Here is a 24,931-nt window from a genome sequence, read left to right as displayed (position 1 = left end):
AGAATTGTAATGGTCTCACTTTCCTGCCCCAGAAGACATGAAATAAATTGAGGCAATGGAATACTCAGTCTTCAGAAAAGCCAGAGGCAGTACAAGTCTGGGGACTCTCTTGGCTAAGCCAAGGAGATGCATGTTTTTCTCTATACAGTCCAACTGCTAGCTTTCCTTGGCTGTCTGTGTATGGTTGTGCAACACACAAAAAATAGAGAGAATCAAAAGATGAAAATGGCAAATGGATGAAAGTTTGTGATCCTATCCAAAAAAAAAAAAATCTAAGTAAAAGGAATCATAATGACAATATTTCATGCTTAACTCCATTGAGAAGTCAATATTTTAACATTATTATTTCACCTCACCTCCTCCTCAGGCTTCTGCTCTGTGTTCTCAGCAGTATTAGAAGACTCATTTTGCAGTTGCTGAGCTTGTGACAAATCCTCCACCAAATCTGGGTTATTCACAGACTGTGAAGTTCCACCACCAAATGAATTCTCAGAATGAGCTAATCTGAAARAGTACAGTGAGAAAAATTTAATCACATTGCTAAATCACTTCCTCTAGTCTGCTAAAAGAYGCAAAAATATTGAAAATATATTCACTTCTAATACTAGCAAGAAAAAAGCATTTCAAAAAAGTCACTGTTGAAGAACTGATTGTTCCATCCAAGCAACTGCTRTAAGAGCTCACCATAGTTGCCAGGGACTTCCAAACACCACTTGAGTTTTAAAATGATATCTTGTCTAATTTCTATTGAAGCCTTTGATTACACAAACAACTTGTCAAACAAACAACTGGATCAGAAAACAAAAGCATGAATTTACACTTCAAAAATACCTGGAAGCATTTTAAGAGAAAGGTCTCATTCAACCAATATATACCTTTTGGATGCATTTTTCTCTATAAATACTATTGAAGTACTGTGGTTGTGTATGATTTTGAATGGAACTTCGCTCAATAGGAAATCCTGTTGATACATTCATGTATTTAAAGCACAAACATGAGTAGGTCCCTACAGGCTCTGGAATGGCCGCTATCTAATTCTGTTGCAAGATGTGTATCAATCCACCATACTCTAGAAAGGGGCCCAACGACCTGGAGGCAGAAAGCCAAATGTGCAGATATATACAGGCATATATCTAGAGGCACATATAGATGAACACATTTTCTGACAACCATCTCCTAGCCATTCTAACTACTGTGCTCAATAGGCAAATTCCTAACAGAGTTTGGGACTCTCATTACAGATTCTAATCTCTTCTTAAACCAGGCTGAAGGTTGCCTGGTCTTAGGCAGTTACATTCATGAAAATTACTACAAGAACAACATATGCTTCAAATCCACTTTGTTTGTTTACTCATACCTAGAGCTGCTTATATACAAAACACATATTCAAAATAATTGTTCCTGTTAACTATGTAGCATATAGCTATGGAAGAAGTGAGGTATAATCACAGAATTGTTAGCTGAACACCTACAGAAAAGTTTGTCTTTAAATAGGGAAAACAGTATCTTTACTGCTTGCTGCCGTCACCAGKTGAGGCATAATTACTGGTAAAGATACAAAAGCTGGAGAGGTCTGTGCTTGACTTTCAGATATCAGATAGAGTTTACACTACCAACAATTTGAGAGGGAGGAACAGAATCCAACAGACACCTGCTACTAAAAAAAAATAAACTAAATTTGATGCATCAAAAAGAATATGCAACAATGCAGTTAGACTTTTTCAGAATCATCATGAAGATCTGAAGAGTGTTTCAGCTTTCCTATCTGCTGGGTAATACAGTTACTCTTTAGCAGAAAAACTTTCTAAACTACACACACAGGGAAAACCTCAATGTGATCTAGCCATTTACAGTGAAAATGGATGAATGTTCATTCAACAYGTTAATCTCTCTTAAACATAATCCAGATTTGAATATCTATCTCATTGGCACCAGCAAGTCTGACRTTCCAGATATGCAGAGCCAAATTAGGATCAGTTTGAAGTGAACATCTCCACATTTATTTTTATAGAGCTTTACCTGTCTGCAAAGTCTGAATTTCATAGCCTGGAGGTTTATGAATGAGAAAAATTCCATGTACCAACACACAGCAAGAAGCCCACATAATCCTAAAAGACTAGGTTCTTTAGCCTTGGTGACTTTAAGAGGCAATGGTTTTACATTCTGTAAAAAAAGTCAATCTGAAAAATGAAAAGTATTAATTTCTCAGTGATTCCTGGAAATCACTGATGAACAGTATATATCATTAACAGAAATGACCTATTCAACAGGGATCACACTAGCCAAGTGATATATCCTCCTTCTCTGCCYGCATTATATTGTCTAAATTTCTCTAAAAAACAAAAACCAAAAAATCTATGGAAGCAAACTTTTAAAGTTACAGGGATGTAAAAGATAAGTTTGATAGCTTTTAATCAGTTCAGAAAAACCCATATCCCCCTTCATGCAAGGTCCTACGTTGTTCTGTCAAGGTCAAGGGAGTGTTGTGTAAGTTCTTCCTTCTTCTGAAGAGTTTCCTTAGCATACCTTTCTTCCCACAAAAACAGTTTCCCTGACAAATCTAGATGGTGTCTATCAGCCAAAGTTTTTTTTTTTTTTCTTTTTTAAAAAAAGTATTTGCTTACCCAGTTACAGTAATTTCACTACCTTCCTTAGATCCATCTTCATCCGCAAAAAGCGGAGGAAGGGTGGCGCCAGCCACCAAGTTCTCCATCTCTCTAGTAAAAAAGGGGGAAAGTGTAAGTTATTTCATTGTTTCCCATAAGCAGCACTTCTTTTTAAACATTATGTAAGTCTAATTTACTGTCAGCTCATAGATATATCACAATCCATTAGCGCCTATTTAACCATCAGCCAAGCCAACTATGTTGTTCAGCTTTTCAACTTTAAGGTTTTTTGGTTTCAAGGCAATTCAGATCCCACAAACCCACCTTATTTGAAAACGTGTGCAACACAGAATTTGTCTCCTTGCTCCTTTGCCACTGCACAGATACCACAATATATCTGCAGTGACAGCACAGAACTAGTTTCATTTTTTACTCCATAAACCAACGTGCCAGTCATAGCTGGTCAGCCTCAGGACAGGTCCTATAAGTAGCTGTGCTTAAGRTCAGAGATAAAAGAGGTCATAAATGATGCTTTATCCAGAGTTTACCTCTGAGCCTAGGGCCAATAATACACTGTGGCTGGAAATCACACTGTAGCATCCTAGTTCCTCCCTGTAAACAACTTTCCATTCATCATATAGTCACCACATTACTACACAGATCCCACTCTTTCGATCTACCCTGCCATCCAGTCTAGAAATGTTCATCTTCACCACACATCAGTTCCRGTCTTGGCCCAAGAGAACTCTAGTCTGCAACTCTAAATCTCCCCTGAAGTTTCATTTCAAGGTTGCATTTGCTAATTCCTTGTCCATATTTTCACAATATAGCTGTACATGCATTTGTGTGTTATTCCTAAATAAGACTACATAGCAATGGTAGCTGTGTTATTTTCAACTTACAGACTTCCATTAAAAAATACAGAAGTGAATAATCAATTATTTGAGGCACAGTGTAACTTTCCATTCAAAATAAACTATTCCCGAGTTAGAATCCATTTCTTTTTTTTAATTTTTTTTTTTTTTTTTTTTTTGCCTCTCTTGGAAATTGGATGCATTAGATAAGAAAACCAAGAATATTGAAATTCATCCCCTTTCTTACTAAAATGTCATCATTGTATTGGAGAAAAAACAACACCCAAAACAAAAAGTCTAAACACAAAATTCACGACTACTGGTTGCGTTTTCAGTCCGTTTTGCAGGGAAATATCAGTTAACTTTCTGTTCCTTTCATTTAGCAGTCATCTTTAAAGGGGTACCAGATAGTGCACCTGAGTATTGCTATCAGACTTTCAGCTAGTATAATTGGGCTTTAAACTTGGAGAGGCTAATATAACTTATAATCTTTTGCTGTTTTCTCCTGGATTGGTATGYTTTCCAGTCTGCACAGAGATCAAACTAAGGTGATCTGAGTCTCAAAATCCTCCACCATGTTTCTAAAATTATGGGTTCCCTCCCCCAATTTCATAGAGAATTTTTTTCTAAGAGCAAAAGTAATGGCACTTTCCTATGTCTTATCTCTTGCAGATCCCTATCACAACAAATATTGTGTGTCCCCCCGCCTTTTTTTTTTTTTTTTAAGCAAACAGAGCACACTAGAAGAGCAGGGTGTACTGGCTTGAGTATCAAAGTAGCCAAGGCTCAAGGAAAATCAGAGCATTTTAACTGCTAAGAACACTACTTCCTTCAGCTTCACCAAATCTGACATCCTGTTCTGAGATTGTGAGCTCTGCTCTACTAATTTTATGACTCACTTTGAAAACACAGGAATCTTTACTCCCTTTAGTAACATATCATCYCTACACCTTCACAAGCTATTACAGATGTTAGAGGCCTCACTAGATAATAATAATAAAAAAAATCACTCCAATTTGGGCAGCTAAGCAAATGCTCAGTTAATGCTTACACCAGCACATCAATTGGAGGTCTAGGTGAAACAGGCATCAAGCCAATCTATTTCCACTACAGACACAGAGTAAAGTTAAGTTTCCAAACAAGATATCCTTGTACATGAAGGAAAATGCAAGAAAGGAGTGTAGTTACCTTCTCTTTCATTTTTCAGATGACATTCACCCTCTCTTCTGCTTTTCCAACTGTTCAGATTTTTATAGTCCTTAAGAATCCTATCATTCCAATCCCTTATCTAGAAAATAATTTAGACTAAGCAGACTGTTTCCAGATGGCACAAATTTGACCCCTAGGAGAGAAACATCTTTAATTCATGTAAAAGTCAGACTCAGCTAGGAAAGAAGGAAACTGAATTCCTGCTCTAATATTATAAACCATGAACTGTGTCTAGTTTTGGGACCCCAGTTCAAGGGAAGTGTGGCAAAAACCAGAGTGTTCAGCAAAGGGCTGTGATGGACAGAGGCCCATAGCACGTTATCTGCCAGGAGATGTCGAGGAAACTGGGCATGTGTAGTCTGGCACAGGAGGCTAAGGGCCAATCTAACAGGTGCCTACACATACTTGAAGGGAAGTACCAAAGATGRCAGAATCAAATTCTCAGTAGTGGCAACGGCCATAGCTGTGGCTTTGGAGGATCAGACTGGATATGAGGAAAACAAATGTCTCTAGTAGAGCAGCGCAGAACTTGAACAATTACCAGAGAGGTGATGGAATCTTTATCCTCAAAGACTTTAAATACTCAGACAAAGCTGTAGCTGACGTAGACTAGTGTTGGCAATAGTCCTGCTCTGAACGGGAGGCTGGACTAAGATGACCTCCAGATGTCCCTTCCAAGCAACATCTACAGATCTACGAACTGGAAACTTATATCATGCTTTTTTCCAAGTGCTAAGATCTTCTACAAAGAAAGAGACAAAGTTGACTGAAAGCTCCCAAACAGTGCAATGCTTTCAGGGAAGGTCTTAAAATCCACTTGTGGAATAATTATTATTTTAACGATTAATGAGGGGTGAACACACTCAGCACTATTTTCATGTGTAGAAAATCCTGGTAAATCAAGGTCGGGGCTTTAAGTACAAGAAAAATCTGAAAATTGAAATGACTGTTCTTCTCTGATGGCCAGAAAGCTGCTTAAGCACAACTACTAAATATATGGCATACTTGATCACCTTATGAAACAAAGGCAWCTAGACCAAAACCTTTCACATATTTTGAAATGTATTTGCAAAGCTTTGTGCATGCCATTGAAAAAATAAGCTTTCTTTGTTACCCAGGCTTCTCTAGCAGCCTTCTCAGGGGGTCAAGGGCCTCTTCGTAACCTCACCATGTCAATCTGGTGGCACTCAGCACTCCCACACACATGCTCTCTGTATCTGCTCTGAACATACAATTACAACATGGTTCTGTCCCTCATGCCCACTGTGACCTTCTCAGCAGGTTCCCCATTTGCCTGTTCACATCTGGACCTAGTCAGCTGCAGCAGAGTAAGCTTGCTTTCAAACTTCGGGGAGGCAGCCGGACATCAACCTTAACAACATACAAACAGAACACAAACACAGGAAGCTGGGAGAACACATACTTCATTCTTCCTTAATGTTTGTTTTATTTAACCCATATGCTTTAGATACTAACTCTTTCAGCTGATACTGAGCCAGGTCCTAAAGAAGTTTAACATCAGTAATTTTACAAAGGCTTCTAATCTATCCCGGTAAACAAGAAAACAAGACTGTTACCAAAAAGCTGACTGAGAACTTGTGGGAATCTACACAAGTCTTCCAGCTGCACTTCCTGTGCTTAACATCCCATCCCATCACTTCAAAGCCACTGCCATCTAGTTTCAAACCCACTGGAGTTGCATGTTCATTTCAGAAATGAAACAAACAAAACCTAAAGAAAACAGGGATAGTGAGGAAAAGGGAATTACTGCTCCTCAAACGCGAGCTCCAGCACAATTTGCAGGCCTCGAAAAAGGCAGCCGGCAAGCCCTAACGAGATCTGTTCTGAAAATAATATTTGCATCGCTTTGTCAATATGGAAGCTGGCTAAGGAGCTCAAAATGAGACAAATTTGACTGCTTTTACTTTTTTAATGGCTTACAAGTATAGTTTAAAAAATGAAAATAGGATACACATACCCAAATGCAGAAATAAACCATAAAGGTTTAGAGACAGTGGTGCTGCCTTCAGGAAAAAGCCAGATAAGTTTGAACAAAGGAAGACTGATTTTGACTACACCGTTAGTTAAAGAGCTTGCAGAAGTGTGATGTATTTTGGTACATACCAGTTCCGAAAGATTCAGCACGTGCTCAGTTATATTTTAGAGCTTACATAAGGTAAAACAAAGAGTGCAGAAAACCAAAACTACAGAGCTCTATCTCACCACAACACACTTACTGTAGAGATTACTGTAGAGATTCTGATCCCAATTTTAAGTTCAGTATTGCAACACTATTCTTGGACTGCCAGCAGCAGACATACACCATCCATTCCACTACAGATGACCCAATATCATGACTGATACATTGTTCTGACTGTACTGTAGTTTGAAAAACCCCCAGGCCCTTTCTTGTACTGATTTTCCTCCAAGTGTAAACTCCAAATAAAGCTGAAGTTTGGGTTTTTTTCTTGTGTTTCATACACCTAGCACCATAGTGATCAGCTGTGGAACAGCAGTGACAATTTGCTTTACAGAAGCTGGAAAAACTTCTTGAATATCTGATTTAAGGTGCATTACTAGGCCAGATGTAAAGAGGAGAAAAAGAATAAGATAAAAACAAGAACAAAGGAAATAAAGACAGGGATCAAGTTTAAGTTCCATAGAATAAGGCAGCATTATGTGTGACCACAGGGTAAGCAAAAATCCAGGATGGGACCAAGAAAAGTCTCAATAACAAGCCTCCTACTATTCCATGTTGAGCGTTGAAACATCAGTAAGATTTCCAAAGATCCATGAGACACTTATACCAACATTAGGTAAACCTCTTTACAAGCTTAGGAAAGACTCCATRTTATCTTAAACCTTCAAAGATCTGGCTTAATTTTTCTTCTCTTTTTGTCTCCTCCTTACCTCATCTCTCAGAAGGGTTGTTGTCACAGCRCAGCTGAGAACAAATCATGACAGACGCTAGACAGAACGAGCAACTTCTCCATAACACCATTACTGTGGCTGCRGTGTAACAACGCTATCAGGCCCCACACCTAAAGACATGGCTGACATCAAGTATAAAGCCTAAGACTAACTTAAAGTAAAATTTGTAACAATTAACTTTTCCTTCAAGGAATCAAGTCATTTTATTCATATGGCATTTTGTCATTTAAAATACACCTGAGTGCAATCAAACATGATTTTATCCATCAGACCATCTGAMTACAGCAGACTCGCATCTTGATTTTTCAGAGACTGAGACTAGACTCAGAGAGAAACATGTTCCCGGCCAGTACTCGTGCAATTGCGCAAGCTATAAGCAGCCATTCTTCCCTAACTCTATGCAGAGTTATCTCACGTGACAGTCCAAGCCATGAAAAAGTCTGTACCAGACCCAAAGCAGAGCATTTACTGTATATACTCCAAAGTACGTTCATCACTCCCAAAAAGCAAAACTTGCTTTGCTTGTGCAAAGTGACTTCATAACATATGTGAAGTAAAATTAGACTCCATAGTGCCATATGTCTGGTCTTGCTGAACATGCACCAAGCTACAGTCAAATGCAGACTGACTTCCAACTCATTCCAATGCCAACGATATGCTTAAGATAGCCCTAAACACTAGAAAGGAATGGTGAAAACTGTTCTCAGTAAAGTTATCTTTTCAATGAATTAAAATCACATCAGATCCTACGCAAAAGTAAGAATTAATATTTAGTCATCTACTTAAAAGGCAAAGCTATAAATATATACTTATTATAAGGTATATATATAAATATGAAGTCAACATCTGAAACATAGCCTGTAAATAAAACACTGCATGAGTTCCGATTACCTCATCGCCAACACCAGTTTTAGAAACATTACTGCAGAGTGGAAGATTTTCCTCCCATACTTCCTGGTCTCGATGCCTCTCAATACTWCTTTGCCATAACTAATGGCTCCAAAACGTACCTTTTAGAGGACAGCAGATAAAAGACCTTCTGCTATTTCAAAGAAAAGTACTCCTTGGCTAAGCRTCAGAATTGAAACACTTCATGCCTTACATAACTTAAACTCAGATGATTTGAGAGAAAAACCACAAAAACACCACTTCTGTCTGTCTGTCCACATTAAGTCAAGTCAGAATAGCAAAGAAAACTAAAGTACGCTCCAAAACAACACCGTAACACTTTTGAATTTGTCAGAGAAAGTTCAGATCCTCTCAACAGCTGCATTGTCTTCCACCAAACTGGAGCAAAAGTATATTATCCAACATCCTTGACCGTAAAATCAGATTTGACTTTTTCCTACAGATAACTCATTAGATAAAAGTCTGTGTGTCTTTAGGAAAATTGCAAGTCAAACCTAATGGRATGAAGGTTTTTCTGACTAAGAAGTATACATAAGAGAACAGCCAATTGCTTTTATTTTTAATTCTTGCTACTAAAAAAGAGAGAGAGAACTAAGCTTTACATCTTTCCCTTAAGTTGCAACTCAGGATTTTTTTTCTGAAAGTCTTTATTTTGATCTATGTTTAGTTTATTTGGCTCTTTGTGGCAAACACTGACAAAGCTATTAATACTCAAATTTCAGTAATAGCTGCCAAAGAGTTGCATATTTAAGAAAACCCTTAGTGTTTGGTACTAACAACCAATGTTTGGTTGTAAATGTTGGTAGTAAAACCAGTGTTTGGTTCAGCTCCTATTTATAAGAATGCATTATGTTGGGTCATATATGAGATCTCATATGTACAAAATCCTGTTTTCCAGACTTTATGGGCCTGTTCAGAGAGCAAAAATGTATATGCAACTTTCTGAAGACAGAAGCAAAACCATCTCCACCCTGAGCAATTTCCTTCAAATACACGAAATAAATTTTGCACCAAATGCAAGCTTTTTCAGATTACTTTAGAGAAAGTAAAACCCCAGTTTGAGATGACCATGCAATTAGTCCTGTTATCCACCTCTAGACAGCTAGATCATTAACTGCTAGGCAGGTACCAAGAGGGAAGGCTTTGTCATCCAGTCCTTGATAGCAGGTGTTAAATATCTAAAGATTGAGATAGTTCATATTTTTCTGAGTTAACTTTCTTAATTAGCATCAGTTGCTGGTTTAGGTAACATCRTAACATACAAATCTCTGCAAAATGAATTTAATCATCATGTCATAGTTCAAGAACATCTAAAACATTAAGATCACAAAAAATTAAGTACTGGAACAGATACTGAGAATTCCTTTAATTCATGACTCTACTTAARTTACGTATATCTCTACCAGGAATGACGCAGGTTTGGGTAGTTTGTTCTTAAAAAGCCTTGTCTGAGTATCCGTAGTTACTGTAAGCAATCTAGCTTCCCATTTCACTTCCTTTACTATTTGAAAGTTTCTCTAACASAACCTGAAGACTTCATTTTTCACAGCACATCCAAGTCTTCAAACAGCTACTTTAATGTGAAGAAGGTAGAAGAGCTATCCCCATAAAAAAACAAAACCACCACAAATGGACACACAAACTATGCCTTGAGTACAGACATTTCTCTGAAACCAGTGACGATCAACCATCGAATTTACCAGGTAGTTAGCTTCCTCATTCAGTAGTTACTTTTATTCAAAATTAAAGTTCAGCTCCTCTGAATACTTATGTCAGACTCGATCATTTCTGTGTTTATACAATGCAAACAAGTGTCATAAGCGAAGCAGTTAATTAAATATGTAAATGAACAGAATCTAAAGCTTTTTATGGCATTTGCCTAGCTCTAACATTTACCAGTATCACATAAGTGACACAAGAAACAGCATTAGTTAATGGTTGCAGGCTGCTGCAATGTTTTTAAATACTATACATTTACTATGAACTATAAAGAGTAACTCAGTGTCAGGGAATTCAGATTCTGACTAATGAGTGAAGTGCTAAGTTACATATTTGAAAACAAATTAATTTAATAGTGAGTACAACTACTGCTGAGACKGGTAAGTTATTTTAAAATTAATTTTGTCATTTCTGCTATCTCTCAAGGCCCCACTCATCACAAAAGTTGTCAGGAAAACTAGCATATCCTCATAGCTCACTTAAATTCCTTGACTGAAAACCGTAACTATTGCCACAGAGGAAGACAGACTGGAATTTCTCATGCACATACCCACCAAATAAGCCATTACTTATCATTTTACAGAATAGGGGGTTGAATATTTTGGATGTGAGAATATACTGAAGAGATTGAATATATACTTAAAAGAATGACTCACCACAGGCTTCATGACCCAATGCAAAAGTATCTACTCTGACCTCAAGAGCAACAAAGACAGCATGGAACTGGATGCTTAATGTGCTGATAGGGGTACAGGGGCAAAGGTTACAGGAAATGAAGTGTGGGAAGAGTAAGTGACTCTTACACAAAGCATGCAACTTATTCTGCCTGTTTTTAGAAACAGCTCATCTTTAGAAAAGGATGACATACCAGTTTCTATGCTTTTCCTCCCATTTTTCTCATGCTTGCTGTTGCCTTGAACTATTCCAACACAGAAAGAATTTTAGCAGACAAAAACCTGTAGTATCTTTCTAAACTAAACATATCTTTAGAAGATACATTTAGAAGATACATATATTATCTTTTATAACAACTTATATATCTTACAAGATATCTTAAAAGAAATCACAATTTTAGATAGCATTAACTGTGTAAAATAACAGTTACATAAATGCTCTCAAGCTGATCTGCTATTTCTTTCCCGTTAAAGGATCAACAAAACTAATGMTAGCAAAATCTTTCTGATAACAGAAGTAGTGAAGAACTGGAACAGACAGCTTGCAGAGCTTAGTTTCTAATCTGGTCTTAAAGCTCTGCAGTGATGGACCAACTTCGACCAGGGAATGACGACAGTATGGATAAATATTGCATTAAATGCACCAAAATCTCTTCTCAGCCAAGGCTCTTCCAAAACACTGTCTTTAATTTGGGATGGTTTTTGCACACATTGTTTGCATCACAGAACACAAACTGTACAGCCCTCAGGAACAGACTATGAAGGAAAAACAACAAGAAAAGGAATGAAAACAAGGACAGAAGAATAGGCATTTTTCTTCAAGCAAAGATCAAGAAATCAGCAGGCACATGATGGAACTTCACCTAGATTCACGAAAAAAAAGGAAAAAAAAGTGGCATTCACAGAGTACCATTCTGCCAAAGTGCTCTTTTGGAACGGCAGACAAGTGTTTTGACCAGTGCTAACAAGATTTCTAATTTTTATTAGCCCACTGCTAAAAAGCATAAAGATAAAGTGATGTAAGAAAAGACTACAGCCAAAACTTCAGTAAAAATTTTAAAGAAATTGGTTCTTAAATGGGCACATAACAAGATTCCTATTTCATCACAAAAGAAAATCATACAGAAGTTATAAAATTATACAAGGCCCCACGTACTTTCGTAAAGGTATGAGCCTGTATCTACATCCCACTATTGATACGATAGAATAAAGTTCTATCTATCCTCATCTTCACCCTCAGGAGCGTCATATTTTCATGATTGGAAAACAGAAAAAAAAATGAAGAATGGTATAGATAGTTGGAACAAAYTGACTGTTCTCCAATTTTAAGCAGTACATCAGACATGCTTGTGAAGTATGGGAAGAAACAGGCACAGAGTGTATTTCTGGAACACTGGTGGCATACAAAACTAAAATCTCCAATTTTGCTGCTGAAAAAGCACCAAAGAGAAAGAAGCTATGCCAACAGTATGCTAAATATTCTAGGCCAAGAGTGCTCAAAACAGCTTGTAAACATCTTCAATGTTTCATCTGATCCTCAAGTCATTTCCAGTAGCTTAGACAAATTGCTTTGCAGAGAGCTGCTAACTTCTTCCACCCACTATCTTTCTTTACTGATGCTGCCATTCTTCTTTGCACATATCCCATTGTAGCATAGCCAAAAAGCCASAGAACCCAGGGGAAAACAGTGACTAAGAGCAGCACATCACTGCCTAGAGCTCAAAGCCAAAGAGCAAACCAGGAGAACCCAAGTTTCAGTGGCCGAGACCTACATCTGCTCTTATGACAGCACCCTGCATCCAACTTCCCTTTTCCCCAGCTGCTCATCTGACATAGGAAAGGAGGAGCTGCAATCAGGAAACAGGCGCAAGCTTCACAAAGAAGAGCTGATCTATGCACACAGTAAATTCAGTCCTAACAGACGATGAAAGTCTCTTCAAGAAGACTGAATACTGAACGGACAAGAGGATGGAGTTCTCGCATGGAACACAGTCAACGTTTCAAGCWCTTACGTTTGAAAAGATTCCTGATTCATGTTTAGTTTTAAGCATTTGGAAATATATCTGGCATTCAGGTTTGAGTATTTACTGTATTTAGCAAGTGGTAAAAATTTACACGGTTTTTACATTTCCTTTTGATGATTTCATTTCTATATATATTCGTTAAGTAAATACAGTTCCTCCAAGCTGAAGCATAAATAGTATCCCAACATCCCTATATATGGATAAAGAGGCATAGATGGATTAAAGGACATTATATAGGAAATCTATAAGAGAGCTAAAAATACATTCAAACTTCAGAAACAGTCTGATGTTTTGAAGTGCTATTGAGAGCATGGTGCTGCTAATGCGAAGGTCATGGGTTCAATCCCCAYACGGGGCTATGCTGAGGCTTGGACTAGATGATTTCCAGAGGTCCCTCCCAACCTTACCATTCCATGATCTATGATCTTAACCTTTTTATTGTGGGTATCTCCAACCAATTATTATACCACTTTACCTCATATATATCAAATTATTAGTCATTACTCGATTTCAGACATCTAGAAGTAGCTGTGACAATCTGATTAGAATACACATTATACAACTCTTACTGCAACATAAAATGAAATCTAAAGTCTGCACAGTCCTTGACAAAAGGTCAATAACACTGGTTTATTCACACTAAGCAGTGGAATACGGAACATGGAAAAAGATTTGTATTTTCAGAAGGACTATAACATACATTTCACCTCAATATAATCTAATAATCAGAAGTCCACTACCTTGATCACACAAAGACTTGGCAAACTAGCAGAACACAGTGAGCTTTGTTAATATTCTGTCTTTTTGAATTTCTGGACCCCAAACATTTCCCAGGAGAACTGCAGGTACAGTACTGCAAATTTAGAAAACTTACTTTCCTTCATTATCTTTTACCGCCCGTTGGAAAAAGGTATATGAATTACCCAAGGATCAATAACAAGACTTACTCCTGTACTTTAGGCCAGAGCTTTTTCAGTTAGACAACTATCACAGCCATCGGCACTCCCATTTTTTTTAAAGAGCTACTCTCAAAAAGAATTTGCAGTTGTATTTTGCTCCTCCACAACATCTCCCAGAACAAAGGCAAAAAAGCATGACATCACATTTTAAATACTATACTTTAAAAGTAAAAAGCATTCAGTTTTTATGAGTTTTAAGTTTTTAAGTTTTTTTTTTTTTTTTTTTTTTTTTTTTTTTTTTTTTTTTTTTTTTTTTTTTTTTTTTTTTTTAAGTTTAACAATCATATTTGAGCTTACAGACTTCCTGAGACACAACACTGTGTCACAGTGATGGAAGCATGGCTTTCCTGGTTTCTATCAGCCCCCCAAAACAGCTTATTCCCACACTCGAACTGTTTCCTGACCTCTAAAAAGGGTCATCTAYGTATAACTGTGGACAAAACATGCCCACAGCATTCCAATGCTCCAGAGTAAAGTCTCAAAAAGAATTCTGTATGTTCATTCCATAATGAACTAAACTGTTTTTTCATRACAAAATATTCTCTCCAAAAGCAGCTCTTAAGGAACCTTTACTTGGCTGCTGTTAAGTGGTACACACAGAATGATTCTTCAGCAATGGATAAAGTTATAATTCTCAGAATAGGAAAGTCCAGACAAAGTCTAAACTTCCAGATAAACGCAGCAATGAGTAAACCTTCAGGAGTACATTGTAGTGTGTGGATAAAGAGCCCTGAGAGACCACAGAGGAACACTGCACCAGATACTACTCAGTATTTCCCATTCGCAGCATAACGCATCTAGGTCTTGGAGTTTAGAAYGTAAAAGACAAACAGGAGAGGGAGCCTATTATTTGAAAATAAACTCAGTAATCAAGCTAAATAGATTTTCCAAAATTTCAGCTCATAAAAATTGTACTTTTTGATCATAGAAGTATGTTTCATTTTCAGCTAACAGTTAATGAGAAGTATTCATCCATTTTACACTGGAATTTTCCCATACACTAGTATCCATTTCTCAATCACTATCACCTTGTATCTATTCCTATTTAGAATGCTTTCCTTAGTACAGGTTTCCTAAGGTCATCTAATATTCATACTATTGATTTTATACATAAATACCTCCTAACCTGCTCTGCAGATTCCAACTAGCTTTGCCAGCTAAGTTTGACCCAGGAAAGTATTAATGAGCAAGGCAAGACTGTCTAATCACTTTATTCCTTTTGTTGGCTCTCCCCACCCAGTTTGGGAGCGTGGAAGGGAAGAAGGAACAAAGAAAAGTTCCATTTTAGCTAGCCTTTCTACTATACTGTACCTGTCACAGACAAGTTCAGATTGGAAGGGGCCTCTAGAGGTCATCTGGTCCAAATACTCACTCAAAGAAGGCCCAGCTTTGAAGTCGCATCACATTGTGTACTGCCTCATCCAGTCAAGTTTTTAACATCTCCATGGAGAGAGCTTCCACTRTCAGGCCTATCAGGGCCTCTGTTCCATCCTCACAGCAAAAAAAAAAAAAACATTCCCTTGTATTCAATACAAGTTCCTCCCTTGCTGCAACTTGTGTTAATTGCTTTTTGTCCTCTCACTSTGCATCGTTGAGAAGGGTCTGGCTTTGTCATCTCTATAACCTCCCATGAGGAGCCTGAAGACAGCAATAGAAGGCCCCTTCACCTTTTCTCCAGGCTCAATATCCCAGCTCCCCTCACCTTCCCTACACACATTGCCTGCAAAAGCCCCTAGGACCATGGTGGCCCATGCAGGGCTCGCTGGAGTCTGCCTGCTTCTGTTCTACACTGCAGAGCCCAGAGGGTACACTGCCAGATACCTCTGTCTGGATAAAAGTCAAATAAAATTAGAGGTGGATACCAGTGAAAACACTGCCAAAGAACTCACTGGAAGAATAAGCCTAAGGAAAATTCAGCTCTCTCAATTCTTAATTCGCACCAGCTGCTTGACCATACTGCAACCTCAACAAGGTCACTCATTTCTAAAACACAGGCTATAGATGCATTAGTTAGTGATTGTAGAGACATTAATTAGAAAAAAAAAATCATTACTTCAATGAGAACTGATACCTGATGCCCCAATGTCTCATAGCAGCTTTAAAAATTAGATCTCATCAGCCTCTCTGCCATACAGTTTTTCACTTCCACCACCTTCCTCCTATATACCACCATCTCCTCATGTGCTTCAGTAAGCCTCCCACACACTCTTTGAATTTCTCATCAAAACCACTTTTACAAATCACGGTTTGTCACTCTTGCAGTATTTAACACAATACACTTGCTATTTCTCCTATGCATTCAGCATTCAAAAAAACCCCACGTTATCTCACTGATGCATCATTCCTTCTCTTTTCCTTCTAGTATCAATTGCCATTTTAATTGCTTGTTAATTTTTGCCAATGTATTGTCTAGCTTCTTTGGGGTGACTTCTTTGTGTTTCATCTATCCTTTAAGCACCAACTTACCTAGCAGTAGAAACACACAACAAAGCATATTTGCTGAAGAACGCCAGGTAACTTGTCTGTCTGATCTGGCGAGACCTTCAACTGCTTTTTAAATTATAATGTTACACAAACATGTTTGAAGGAGTAAGATGCTAATGAGCAAGTTCAAAACCTCTATGAAAAACCTTCTACCTCTATTTTTGAGATTTGTAATCCAAGTATGACATTTTCTACAGTAAACTGAAAACTCATTTGAGTGAAATATATTTGTTTATGATAGACTAGTGTGCCCTTTTTCATGATAACCATAACTTAAATACTACTGCAAGGCTGTATTATCACAATCCTTTCTCATCATCACCCATAGCCTCCTATTGGCCATTCAGTCCCAGATCCACATTCACATAAGTTGCRGGGGAGGCATGCAATACACCTACAGACCAGTAAATTCCTACATTCTCAAAAGCATTATTTAAATGCCTCCCAAAAAATTATAGACATTTCTGACAAATGTTACTGACCTTAGACTTGAGAATAAATAGTTTTGCATARATAGAGAGAATTGTTTTTTGCATATTTAAGCCCCAAAAGTATAAGACACCTGAGCTAAAGGCTCGCATCATATTTTATTGAAAGTTTCGGTCATTTTCTAGGCAATTTGTGATTTCCTGTTTTCACAATCTTTCCTTATTATAAAATTTTAAACCCTCTGTGCTTGCTTATCTGCATAAGCATATTTAGCAAAACTCTCTCAAACAACAGCGATGCACAAAACTCAACTTTGAAAAAACACAAGAAAGTTCCTTGTAATCTATTATTCTCTGCATGACTTGCAAACTCTTCTGATAAGCATCTTTTTTTTACAATTCTCTTGGGAAACACTTTGTTGAAAAGGCATTAGGACAGAATACATATTTTTTATGAATAGCAGTAAGAAATCAAGTTATTCTTTTATCTAAAAAAGTATTTAAAGAATTTTTCTACAGAGAAAATGCAAGTAAAACATCTATAACTGAGTTCAGATATCTTCAGAGTTGCGAAGTATTTTAAGTTCCTGTAAGGTTAAGAAAACAGGATCAGAAGAGGTTTCTCAAATAACAGTAAGTACCTTTCATATTAGCACGATCTTCATATCACTACTCATTCAAAACAATCCATGCAAAGTCTCAGATTAAATTAAACATACAATTATTAACTCTTCAGTTCCTGTATTCAAACTTAAGCAGATTAACAATCAAATCATATCTTAGGTTAAGACCACTTTGGTGAGACTAAYACACATACTTGCAAGATTTGTATACTTCCAAGAATATTTCCTGGGCTAGAATTTAAAAAAAAAGAATAAGTCTGTATTTGTGTTTAGGTCCATTCTGTAAAACTAGAAAACTGGCACACAGAGAGACCAGAAGAGATCACTGTGATTACCTAGAATGACCCAATGGACATATCTTCCCATGTCCATATGTCTTCACTGAAAGAAAATACAGAACACAAGCAGAAATTTGCTGATGATCCCAAGCTGGGAGGAGTGGCTGACACACCTGAGGGCTGTGCTGCCCTTCAGAGAGACCTGGATAGGCTGGACAGATGGGCAGAGAGGAACCTCATGAGGTTCAACAAGGGCAAGTGCAGAGTCCTGCACCTAGGGATAAATAGGCACCAGTAGGCACCAGTACAAGCTGGGGGCTGACCTGCTGGAGAGCAGCTCTGCGGAGAAGGACCTGAGAGTGCTGGTGGATGACAGATTGACCATGAGCCAGTGATCTGTCCTTGTGGCCAAGAAAGCCAATGGTCTCCTCGGGTGCATTAGGAAGAATGTTGCCAGCAGGTCGAGGGAAGTGATGCTGCCCCTCTCCTCAGCCCTGGTGAGGCCTCATCTCGAGTACTGTATCCAGTTCTGGGCTCCTCACTACAAGAGAGACATGGAGCTACTGGAGAGAGTCCAGCGCAGGGCTACGAAGATGATCAGAGGGCTGGAGCACCTGCCCTACGAGGAACRGCTGCGAGAGCTGGGCCTCTTCAGCCTGGGGAAGAGAAGACTGAGGGGGGATCTGATCAATGTGTACAAGTCCCTGAAGGGAGGGTGTCAAGGGGACGGGGACAAACTCTTTTCAGTTGTCCCATGTGACAGGACAAGAGGCAACGGGCAGAAACTGAAGCACAGGAAGTTCCACCTGAACGTGAGGGGGAATTTCTTCCCCGTGAGAGTGGCAGAGCACTGGAACAGACTGCCCAGAGAGATTGYGGAGTCTCCTTCTCTGGAGATGTTCAAGGCCCRCCTGGATGCAACCCTGTCTAACATGCTCTAGGTGACCCTGCTGAGCAGGGAGGTTGCACTAGATGATCTCCAGAGGTCCCATCCAACCTTACTGATTCTATGATTCTATGAATTCAAATATATATAAGGGTTACCCAGTACTGTTTTAAAGACTTCCAATAATCACTGCAGTCAGCTGTCCCACAAGGCAGTTATRCATTCTTAAAATCTGTACATTACAATCGATCTGAATTTGTACAACTTGAGAGCAGTCAGATTTTTGTTACGCCTTTGAAAGCCAGATACTCAAGAACATTTATCAATAAATTCTSATTAAGGCATGATTTGATCAACTTACTCTTTTGAAAAATTAAAAAGATGTAGCTCTTGGAATCATTTTAGAACTGAAAACATGCCTTTAGCTGTTTTGTGATTCCTCTTTGACCTTTTTCTAGTGTGCCAACAACCTTTTCTGAATTCCAAAAGAAGCTGTAGCAGTGCCAGCTGTAAAAGAGAAGATACATTATCACTTGCCTGCTACAGTCCTCTGTTTTTACACTTAAGGCTCCTACCTCCTAGAACATTTGCTCAGAGCTGCACTGAACACATACATTCAGCCAGATTACCCACAATCATCTCCAAAACTTCTTCAGGTCACTGCTTCCAAAGCAGACTTCCCCAAACTATAAGTACAATCTCTCCTGTTTGGAGATATACTACTTTAACCTGTAGCCATGAACTCCATATTGTTTGCTTAAGTCCAGCACTTAAAGCAAAAAGCTAAGCCAGTTTAGCAGCCTACAACCAATGAAAAAGGGGTGGTCTCATTATCTCTCCCCCAAGCTGCTACTTCCACTTCRTTTCATATTCATTACACGATCTCTATCCTCCCTTACATTAGCACTGGCATTTTTAGATCCTTTCCACAACTCAATTTCAACCACTGACACAACAGAACAATAACCATTTTTATTCTTCTGACAGTTAGGAAATGCATCAGCACATGAAAGAAGGCCACCAAGCACCTTGGTGCAAAGCAGCAGGCAGATGAACAGAGAGGAAGTAAAACTTCCCCTGCTGCAGCATCCGTGAAGAGGGATCACTTCAGCTCACAGGACCCTTGTCCATGCAGGAGTGACCTGCTGCCATTCCATTTCAAGTAACCCAGTAAGTTTCAAACTGATGCCATTTCAGAAAGCAGCATGAATCTATTTCTGACTTCATGTTAATATTTAAAAAGCTAGGGATCACAAACTAGTTATCAATCAGAAGTTTTTTTTCTGCCTTCATTTTTCCTATGCTCAGAGTAAGAAAATGATTTTCTGTTTTGATAAAAAAAGTGTTTATAGTATTAGTAAAAAGTTTGCAGAATCCTAATAATGTCACCTGACAATTAACACACCACTTTCAACTGGTGAAACAGAACATGAAGCTGACCAAACACTGGTGGCATAAATTGAACRCCAGAAAAACACAGAACTTTCAGGCCTACTTTTCAAGCCTTAGGTGCTCTGACAAAACTTAGATTTAAAGATGAATTAAGAAACTATTGAGCAAGAGCAGTAGCTTGCAACACAGAGCAGGGAAGGCCTTACTCCCTTCTCCTCTCTCACCTGGCTACACCATCTCCAGAGCTTACTGGACTCTATTAAAAAAAAAAAAAAAAAAAAAAAAAAAAAAAAAAAAAAAAAAAAAAAGAAGAAGAAGAGTTGCTTTAACTCCCTAATCCCTTCCCTTTGGGAAAGGCAGGGAAGAGAGCAAGCTGCTTGTCCTCTGCCAGCTCAGCTATAAAGTTGGAAGGATTCAAGAAGTGGTCAAAAATAATAGAGCTTGCAGAAAAAATGAACGAATCCATATGGACCCTTTCACTTCCAGCACTGGTAAACCGTTATATTCAGCTACCTGAGCCACTCTCAGTCACCAATGATAGCTTGCTAGATTCATTCTGCTACTAGCCAGGTGTCGAGAGTTTTCAGATCATTTCAAGAAAAGCATTCAGAAGAGTCATGCATGAAGACAAGCCAAGTTCTAGAAGGCACAAACAAYAGTTTTCTACCACCTAAGGCTATAGTTCAACAGCCTGAGCCTATTTAACTACTGACTACTCTGATCACATCCTTTTCAGCCCCAGCACTTCTGTTCACTGGACAACAATTTGTGTTTCAGCATGCTAAAGAAAGAATAGCTTTCAGCTGAATTATCAAGTTAGTTAATGCCAAATTAGAAGCTGAAACAGCTCAGTAAAGGGTCCAACAAGCATTTCAGCTGGCATAAAAGAAAAAGGGATGCAAGAGGCCAAGAGTTAGTGATTTAAATTTCTATACAATTACAGCCTGAGTTTCAGCTCTTTTCTCTCACTGAAGTTCTACAGGTGTCAGAAATGATGAATACTTGAAATACTTCCAATAACTGAGGGCCCAGAATAGTCAGGAGTGGGAGGAAATATGTTTACCGCCCAAAATTTGGGGATTATCTCATAAGCTGACTTGACATTTTMATTTTTTCCTCTTTCCAATCTGAAGCTAAACACTTATACTCCTAATGCAAGCTGAGATTCTTTCCCATGACTCTGGAAGTAGAGTACTTGAATTCCACAAATTCCAATTCATTTGTTCTAAGAGGGTAGTTATTACATTGGCTCTTCTTTTCTTAAAAAAGTTACAGCAAATATGCTTTTGTATCTTAATTAAAACAGAGCAGAAGAGTACCTGAAGTTGCCACMTTTTCCACTTGTGGAAATGGTGAAGATTTAGTCAGATATTGGTTATCTTCACTTCAGTTCATCCACAGCATGAGTCACATGCAGCACCAGCTAAAGCATACTACAGAAAATGCATCCTAAGCCACAAATTTGCTCCAAAAAAATTTTAGTTGCCCATGATGATAACAGGACAGATGTCAGGCCTGGAAAGAACCTGTTATGCTTCTAGACAACTACATTGCCAGGCATACAAGAAGAACATATTTTTGTCTGCAGCTATTATTTGATTTTGCATTGGCAAAGCTGAAACTCCAGGGGAAACTACTTTGGTACTCAGTTTTGAATCACAGACCTCTTGTTTTATAAGTCTTCCTTTGAGACAAATTATTTAAAACATTCAGATCCAAGAAACAACTAATGCAGAACTCATTAAAAAATACACCCTGCAGGAGAAATAAGAGCATCCTAAAACACCTATTTAGTTCTGGACTATTGGAGAACCTGAAAATTTGCTCATCTGAGCTAATAATCCTATAAAATTGGGGATTRATGAGATTTAAGTTACCCTTGCTTCAAGCAGTGTGATGACTGCTAGCATCAGAAGGCACCAGCAGCTCAAGCCCCTTTGAAATTATACCCTCAAGCAAGAGGCAGATTCACCTATACCATGACAGAAAGTCCAAATGATTTCTACAGATGACAAGACTTTCCCCCAGTAATGCAGTAAATTGACAAGAAATCCTGTATTCTGCACTAGTTGGGGGGGGGGGGAAGTATGGAAAAAGTATTCAGAAATTAAAGTCCATCAGTCTTAAGTCTCTTAAATCCAATTCATAGCTGACATTTTCAACATACTYGTTCTCTTGACTATGTAGTTCACATGTATTGCTGTTATCAGCAACATTACGTCACTTAGCCTTTCAACTAGGGTAATTCTCATTTTCATACTACAATAACTTTTACCTACAAGCTCAGGGTGTCAGTTGCCCCTCTTATTACTTAGGCCAGCCACAATGCCCAGAAGGCATATTCCAAGCTCTTACATTGTTCTTACTACTTCTTCAAGTAAAGTGCAATCTGAGTCACAAGAATTCCAAAAACAGTGAAGTAAGCATAAGGATTCATTTTGATATTCATTATTTGCCACATAAGATGTACAGCCCAAAAAACCGAAATCAGTCAGCCAAAGTCAGCTATTGCCCTCTTCTCCTTGGAAGGAAAGCAGAATCATTTGTTTCTAGGATCAACATCTTTAAAAAGCCTCTCTGAAGAGAACCTAGTAAAGCTTCCATTTAATATTTTCACTATTAAAAAAAATGTAGTCAGTGAAGTTTTTTATGTCATCATTTCTGAAAAACAAGCATTCTTCAAATTCATTCAGTATTTTGGAAGAATAAGGTCATGTATTAGGAAGATTTCCTAGTATATTTMGAATTTGGAAGTGTTCACTCACTCCACAGTAATTGATTTTGTTCCCTTGTATTCCAGAACAAAAATTCCTCTCAGCTAGAAACACTTATTCAGATCCAGCTCTACCTGCAATTCATCAAAAGCTGTAGTTATCAAGTTGTTACTTATCAGCCTTTCAGAAACATAATGGCAGCTTCAGGTTTGTCCCTAACAGACAGATATTAATACCACAGCAGACAGATATTAATACCACAACTACAGAAAAGATTATTACAAGACCAGTTCATTTTATTTATCTTGCTGAAGTGCATATATAAACTCAGTTTCAGTTGTTTTGCACCCATAATTCCATACAGGAGCAGTATCAGATAACATACAGTAAAAAGTAATAGCTGTCACTTGAGTCATACCTGCACTACTGACCTCACTATTGTTCATCGCACAAGCCAGTTCTGTAGACAAGTAGTGATACAACAAGGCCAACATTGCAGATCTTCCCCATGAAGGCTAACCTACGCTGCTAATGTAAACTTTAGTTACTGCTTGCACTGGATAAAGTGAATACCAGCTAGACTTGTCAGCTTCCATGAACAAATTTGCTGGATTAATAGAAAAAAAAATCCTGAAAAGAAACTGTTTGTAGTAAATTCATACTTACTGAACACTTAGCAGCAAAGTACAGTTAACTACCACTCTTCATCTCTTAAAAGGAATTGAACTTTTAACAGTTCCCAGAAACAGATGAAATTCCCCCTCTCCTCAGAGCAAAAGTTATGAAAGTAAAATAAGGGAGCTTAAAGGAAGACTGAGAGCAAACAGTTTTGGACAAGCCCTAAAGCCAATCAAATCACAGTTGGAAAGAACATTTCATTACAGTACATGAACAATTGGTTTTTTTAAAAAAAAGACATCTATTCCTTTGAGTTACCCCCTCTCTCACAAATCACCTTAGGAAAAGTAACTATATTATTCCCATGTCTGTAAGTCCAGTTTCTTCACGTGCACAGCAACATCCTGTGCAGTACCACAGTTTCTTAGTGCACATCACACAACTTGCTGTACTCCAACAGACAACACAGCTCTGTGATTGCTTCTGTAATGGTAAATGGAAGTGATTCTTTTTTTCAGTCACAGTCCTGAGGTATGAAGGCAGGTGAGGGAAAAGTGCAAGAAGCACAATAAGCGCACTATTTTTAAGAAAGAACATTTCAAAATAACATAGGTAAACTTGCTAGTGCACAGTCCTTCAAAATTCTTATGCCCCATTCTGTCATTGACTTTGTACATGGCTTTAGCCAAGCTTAGGACACTTACACATGTCTCTTTCCACAAAAGAAAARGGGATTTTCAAAGATCTGCCATGAGCTCACCTGCCAACAGAGGCATTAACTGTACATCGGTGAAGAAGTTTCCTCTCCAGCAGCACTGTCACTGATAGGATACCGGCTTCTGTTTGGTTAGAAGAGAGTAGTCTTAATGCGTTTTGAAACTTAAGTGCTTTAGAAAGCAAAAGCTACCTTTCCTTGCCACTAAGACACTTTTTCTCCTGAGCAAAAAAGAGCATTCACCCTTTCTTGCCTCATTTTCCTGGATGCCATTAAGTAGCACTAAGTTACACTATCCATCTAACTCCCAAGCCCATTTTTAATACCTCCTACAGCTCGTTCTGCATCCACTCCTAGCTCTCTCCTGAGGTGTGACACCAYAGTACTGTGAAACTTCCCACCAGTTCCACTCTGCTCCAGCCAGGACCAGTCCAGGTTCACTSTACGCTGGTGTTCCAGAGAATCTGAATGAATGGTGCATTGCAAGAGATATGCCTCCAGAGTATCCAGGTTCCGGGGTTAGGTTTTTTTTTTTCCTCCCCCTTTTCCTTCTTTTTCAGCTTTCACAAGACATTTATGTCGGGCTGAAAAACGGGCTGAAAATTCACTAATGAAAAAAAGGGTTAGAAAACCATACTATAATAAACCTCTTGCTTGAGGTGCTCGGATGTGGTGAAACAGCTAAGAAATAAATTCAAGGGACCGCCAAATATCATCACCTCACGTCGCTCCAGGGGAGACAGGGATGCCAGGAGGGGCCCGGAGCACCTCGCACCTCCTCCCCTCACGCAGCGCGACCTCCGGCGGGTCCCCCCGGCGCGGGGCTGGGGGCAGGCGGCGGTGAAGCGGCCAGGCCCGGCTGCCGGGGAAGCCGGCCGCGGAGCCGCCCCCAGCCCGCGCCGCCCCGC

General features: G+C 38.6%; 1 protein-coding gene across 6 annotated transcripts in view; it reads right to left on the bottom strand.

Moving 5' to 3' along the window:
* HMG20A (high mobility group 20A) overlaps positions 1 to 24,850 on the bottom strand; it is a 42,516-nt gene extending 17,666 nt beyond the window's left edge. Inside the window, exons 1-4 of one of the 6 annotated variants that reach the window (XM_085303949.1) lie at positions 24,743 to 24,850; positions 24,069 to 24,147; positions 2,625 to 2,717; positions 357 to 504 (exon numbers count right to left, since the gene is read on the bottom strand). In XM_085303949.1, coding sequence (XP_085160075.1) covers positions 357 to 504; positions 2,625 to 2,713 — 237 coding nt within the window. In that variant the 5' untranslated portion in view covers positions 2,714 to 2,717; positions 24,069 to 24,147; positions 24,743 to 24,850. Of the gene's footprint in view, positions 1 to 356; positions 505 to 2,624; positions 2,718 to 4,648; positions 4,666 to 10,884; positions 10,901 to 24,068; positions 24,148 to 24,349; positions 24,538 to 24,742 lie in introns of those variants that run through there. The other 5 variants (XM_085303948.1, XM_085303944.1, XM_085303950.1 and 2 more) reach the window with 5 other exon arrangements.
* Positions 24,851 to 24,931: the final 81 nt, after the last annotated feature.

Source organism: Rhea americana, unplaced genomic scaffold, assembly GCF_003343005.1.
Source record: "Rhea americana isolate MKP2758 unplaced genomic scaffold, rheAme1 scaffold_201, whole genome shotgun sequence".
Classification (NCBI taxonomy): domain Eukaryota; kingdom Metazoa; phylum Chordata; class Aves; order Rheiformes; family Rheidae; genus Rhea; species Rhea americana.
Note: the sequence above shows the minus strand (reverse complement) of the source record. Positions and strands in the feature narration are given on the sequence as shown.